Genomic DNA, 6007 nt, shown 5'->3' on the forward strand with positions numbered 1-6007 from the left:
GTCTTTCTCTGCTATGGTTTAGATAACAACCCCTGAAAGCCCATGTGTTAAAAGCTTGGTTGGTTCTCAACTTGATCCTATTGGGAGGTGGTAGAACTTGAAAAGGTGGTGCATAGTGGGAGGAAGGTAGGTCACTGGGGGCAATCCCTTGAAGGAGATAGAGAGACCTTAGCCCTTTCTTCCCTCTCCTTTGGTTCCCAATCACCATGAGATAAGCAGCTTCCTCCACCTTGTGCTCCCTGTCATGATGCTACAGGCCCAAAGGCAACAGGCCAAGTGACCATATACTGAAACCTGTGAAACTATGAACCAACATAAGTCTTTCTTCCTTAAAATTTGTTTCTGTCATGTATTTTGTCACAGTGATGGAAAACTAACACAATCTCTATTAGTTATTCCATAAAAATCCCAGAAACATAGGAGCATCAAAGCATCAGTAAATAGTACACAATACTCTTCAAAGAGCTGCCCTGCTAGGGACCAATTAATTTGGCCAAAAAAAAATTTGCTAGGAGCTTACTATGTATGAAACACAATTTTAGGATTTCAGGATACCATAGTGAGCAATTCTTGCTCTTGGGAGGCTTACAGTCTAGATGAGAGGACAAGGAACAAAAGAAATAGTAAACATTATAGGATATTAGATGACAAGGAATGTTGAAGAGAATAAAACAGAAAAGGGGAGTAGGGATTGCTTTCAAGGGGAAGAGTTGCAATTTATAATAGACTGGGCAAAGTAAATGTCACCAAGAAGACAATGTTTGAAACAATTTTAGTAAAGACTCAATTCACCCACTTAACATCCATTTCTAAATACTTGCTACTTGAATAACAAAATGGAAGGGATGGGAATGAGTATTCAATAAAAGCTTTGAAACCAGTTTGACTCTTTTAATGGCAGTAAACCCTCACACTCAGAAAAAATAGTTCTTCATCACAGGTTCCACCATATTTCATCCTTTTCAAAAACACTTGGGCTGTCTACAACACAGCCTCATGTTAAGAAGAAATAGAGCAGCATAGACTTGAGTTAAACCTATTTGTGTCCTCTCAGCTACGCCACTTGTGACTTAGAGGCAAATCACTCACCTTCTTCTACAAAATGGTAATATACGCCAGGCACCAGTGGTTCCTGCCTGTAATCCTAACTACTTGGGAGGCTGAAATCGGGAGGATCATAGTTCAAGGCCAGCCAAGGCAAAAAGTTTGCAAGACTCCTTTTAAACCAATAGCTGGGCATAGTAGCATTCACCTGTCATTCCAGTCTGTACAGACAGCTAAGGTCGAGAGGCTCATGGTTCCAGGTCAGCCCAGGCAAAAAACTTTCCAAGAACTCATTTTGATGGGGAAAAAAACTGGGTGTGGTGGCACACACCTGTTATTCCAGCTATGGCAGAAAGAATAAAATACGAATATCACAGTCCAGGCCAGCAAGACCCTATCTCCAAAATAACCAAAGCTAAAAGGACTGGAGGCATGGCTTAAGTGCAAATGTGAAGCCCTGAGTTCAACTCCCAGTACCACCAAAAAAATGGGGGTATAATAGTCATCTCAGAGAGCTGCTGTGGTAATTAAATGGAACAAGTTATGTGAAATATTTCATGTAGTGCACACCAAAGTGAGATTATTGTGGTAGTTGTTGCTGTGGGGCTTTGTCAGCACAGTATCAATGAATTGGTGGCCACAGCACCCTAAAACAGACATCGGTTCCTGATTACTTTGCATCTCCGAGGAAAATCAATTTAGATATGGTTCTATGTTGAAAGCATATTTTGAAATAGTTATTTGGAATATTCAACTGTCTATGGCAGTGGCAAGCAATTGTAGAAAAACAAATCAGTAAGATGGCTGGGAAAAAAACAGTAACTCTGCTGCAGCTGAAAATGGTGACTTCAGTGCTACTTACTAATATGAAGCGATTTTCTTTGGGAGGGAGGGAAGTCTTCAGCAAAACTGGGAGTGAGACCTATTTGGGCATGTGACTTAATGCCAGAAATATTCAGAATCAATAAGGATGCATTGCTTATTTAATTTGAATGTATGTTTTTCTATTTTGATGACAATTATTTGTGAGTGGAAATGCATGAAAAATATGTGCTCGAACTAGGCAACTTGAGTTCTAATTTAATTTCAAACATATAAACAAATTTGTTTGAAGTTCAATGAAAACAATTTTGTTTTGGAGTAAATACATAATATTCTACATTACAGCCTAAAGTCTAGTTGTTTAGCCAAATAACAAAACTGTTAAGATAGAAGTACAGAATGGAAATATTGACACATTCTTCACTGCACACTGAACAAGTACATGATCCAAAATTAAAACTATTTGAGTCTTGAGTTTCCATAAATCTTTCACATATTTACAATATTGCTAAAATGCTTTTCAAAAATATTTTTAAAGTGAGTGGAGGGAAGAAAGAGATGAAGGCATTGGATCCTAGTCTCGCCAACTTAGTTACTCATCGCTAATGCTAAAGTTCAGTGTGTGTGTGTGTGTGTGTGTGTGTGTGTGTGTGTGCACTGAAAGGTCACATACTAATTACTGCATCCTACTATCAAACAAGAAAAATAAAAGCTGAACATAGTGGCATACACTTTAATACCAGCACTCTGGAAGCTGCAGCAGGAGGACCATCAGTTTGAGGCCAGCCTGGGTTACATAACAATACCCTGTCTCAAAAAGAAAAATGAAAAAAGCATTTCCTTCATGAGATATAGACATTTCTTTGTCCTTCTACCATTGGATCTTCTCTTCTTCTGGAATATTTGTGGTAATTTGTCTTCCACAGATTCTTCCAGCAGAATATTGATTTCCTTTGGTATGCTCTAGACTTAGGCACACACAAAAGAAGAGTTGGAGAGCAATAATACTTTTGAAGAAAAGAGAATGCTCTTTGTGGATTTTTTGTAGTTTTAATTCTTTGTTAGTCTGCTGGTCTTCACCATGGTGTTTTTCTCCCCACATTCTCTTTCTCTCAATCTTCCCCCTCTTACAAACCACAATGTCTTTTCCCAAAAGTTCTTCCCACAAATCTCTGTCCCTTTATCATGGTCTTCCTTGCCTTTGGTTTTTTTTGTCATATTTGACCATGCATGTCACTTTCAACTCTGACAGTATAGAACTCTCGCCCTAGAACTACAGGCTTGTTTCTCCAACTCTACATTATCCATGTCAGCAACCCTTGTTCACCTGAAAATCAATTTTGTTCCAAATGTAATCCATTATCTCCTCAATCATCCTAGCTTGAAATCTTAGAAGTCATTTTTACTCTTCTTCAACTTGTGCCATAATGAGTCAGTATCCAAGGCCTCTAATCTTAATTTCAACTACTTACCATCTGACCTAGAGGACCTTCCTCTTCCCCCCATCCCATTTAAACAAATTCATCCGTATGACCACATTTGACTTAATGCATCAACACTGTTGGTATCTTCCACACGTATGCCTTATATCAACACTGTAGTTTAGACTCTCGTAACAAGACAATGTGATAACTTGGGGAGACTCATGTTCCTAACTTGGGCACCTTGCCACCTCACTCTCTCTGAGGTGAAGGAGAATGACTATTCAGGTAACGTACTAGTGTTAAAACTTGTAATTAAAGGTTGAAAAACTGAAGAGAAATGCCATATGTTCAGTATTATTTACATAAGAGAATGGTGTATATAAGTTAACAATGACAAAACATGAAATATTATTATGTTTATTTTTTATTTTATTAGCATTTAATAGTTGTACAGGGAGATACATTGTGATATTTACATATGTGCTTACAATATAACTTAGTTAGATTTACTCTCTCCATTGTTCTCTCTGTCTTTCCCCCTCCCCACTTCTTAGAACAATTTCAACAGGTTTCGTTCTTCTATTTTCTTTTTTTTAATTAAAAAAATTGTATTTACTTAGAAGCATTCAGAATGTCAACAAAACAGCTGCAACTTTTTTTTTGCAATTACAGAGTGGTATTCAGTTAACAGAACAACAATTATTTCGTATAAGCTGCATCAGAGACAACTGAAGATGAAAAACTACCGTCCCCATATATAACTAATTTGTGCTGTGCACCAACAAGAACCTGCTTTAAATTTCCATGCCAATTTTACTAGGCAAGGTTAGTGGCTATTGAAAATACCACCAGGACAGGGCTATCTAAAAACACATTCGGTAGTGTGTTAACTATACAAAAAAAGACACTGTACAGTTTAAAAACAAATCTTATACAGCCTTACATTTCAATTTTTTTTTCTTTAAAAGGAGTGAGTTGTGTACAGGGGGGTTAAATGCTTTATAGACAAGAAAAAACTGCACTAGAACCAACTTATCATCATCATCTTCTTCTTCGTCTTCCTCCTCTTCCTCATCCTCTTCGTCCTCCTCATCTTCCTCCTCTTCCTTCTTTTTCTTGCTTTTTTCAGCCTTGACAACTCCCTTTTTCACTGCATCAGGTTTTCCTTTAGCTTGATAGGCAGCAATATCCTTTTCATACTTTTCCTTCAACTTGGCTGCCTTCTTTTCATAAGGCTGCTTGTCGTCTGCAGCAGTGTTGTTCCACATCTCTCCCAGCTTCTTTGCAACATCGCCAATGGACAGTCCGGGATGCTCACCTTTGATTTTGGGGCGATACTCAGAACAGAACAAGAAGAAAGCCGAAGGGGGCCTCTTGGGTGCATTGGGATCTTTGAACTTCTTTTTCGTCTCCCCTTTAGGAGGAATATAAGTTTTCATTTCTCTTTCAAAACGAGCCTTGCCCGCCTTTGCCATGTCTTCAAATTTCCCTTTCTCTTTAGCAGACATGGTCTTCTACCTCTCCAAGCACTTCTTAGAAAACTCTGAGAAGTTAACTGAAGCGTCGGGGTGCTTCTTCTTGTGCTCCTCCCGGCAAGTTTGCAAGAAAAATGCATATGATGACATCTTGCCTCTCGGCTTCTTAGGATCGCCTTTGCCCATCTTTAGTTTTTTTCCTCAGCGAGGCAGAGAGTCGCCCAGTGCCCGTCCGGCTCTCACTTGCCCCGGCGCTGTCTCTATGGAGCTCAATGTACTGCAATGGCTGTGAGAGCAGGAGCCAGACGCAGCCTCCTCACTCTCTCCGCTCTGTAACATTCACATTCTTCTATTTTCATATTTGGATACAAAATACATCCACCATATTCACTCTCATTCACCCTTTCTTTCCCAATGATACCCACCCCTGGAAAAGACCTGTTAATACACTTTGCCAGTATAATGAAATAAGCTAGAGAGCACTGAGACATGGCTCAAGTAGTAGAGTACCTGTTTAGCAGGTGTGAGCCCCTGAATTCAAACTCCCGGATATAAAAAAAAAAAAAAGCACTAAAACAAAAGGCAAATAAAAACACAAGCAATAAGTTTCATAACCAAACTTGAAACACTGACATTAGTCTCATTCTCATTTATTATTTGTAGCTATTTTTTAAAAGACACTTCAATTTCACTTATAATTCTAGGTTGAGTCTGATTCTACCTGTTACTTTATTTTGTTGTGAAGCATAAGTCTTGATTTCATAATAGTAATCACCACTTAACAGAGTTACTCAAAAGAAGGGTCTACTCCCCCCAAAAAAACATTTTCTGTACCTCTTCCTGCTAAAATAAGTATTCCTTTGAATAGCTATCTAGAGAAGATCTGTACAGCAAGTCAGATGAGACAGCCCTCTCATTGCAGTTCGAGTATAGCCCAAACAAAACCTTAGCAAGACCTTACATCAAAAACAAGCTGGCACAATTGTTCGTAATCCAAGTTACTTGAGAGACTAGTCTGAGACCAGTCTGAGAAAAGTTAATAAGAGAATTTATCTGAAAAATAAACTCAAAGCAAAAAGATTGGGCATGTGGCTTAAGTGGTAGAGCACTTACCTAGGAAGTGTGAGCCCTGAGTTCGATCCCTATCACCACAAAAAAAAAACCCAAGCAATTCAAAGATTCATTTGATATTATGGGTCCATGAATATTTAAATATAGTTTTACACTGTCTTACAGTTTTTT

General features: G+C 38.5%; 1 protein-coding gene across 1 annotated transcript; it reads right to left on the minus strand.

Annotated features, from left to right (window-relative positions):
* Window positions 1–4110: 4110 nt before the first annotated feature.
* LOC109674178 (high mobility group protein B1-like) lies at window positions 4111–5099 on the minus strand. Its single transcript, XM_074064184.1, has one exon. It carries the CDS (start codon window positions 4796–4798, stop codon window positions 4220–4222), a length of 579 nt encoding a protein of 192 aa, XP_073920285.1. The 5' UTR covers window positions 4799–5099; the 3' UTR covers window positions 4111–4219.
* Between the last annotated feature and the right edge of the window lie 908 nt (window positions 5100–6007).

This window comes from Castor canadensis, chromosome X, assembly GCF_047511655.1.
Source record: "Castor canadensis chromosome X, mCasCan1.hap1v2, whole genome shotgun sequence".
Taxonomy (NCBI): domain Eukaryota; kingdom Metazoa; phylum Chordata; class Mammalia; order Rodentia; family Castoridae; genus Castor; species Castor canadensis.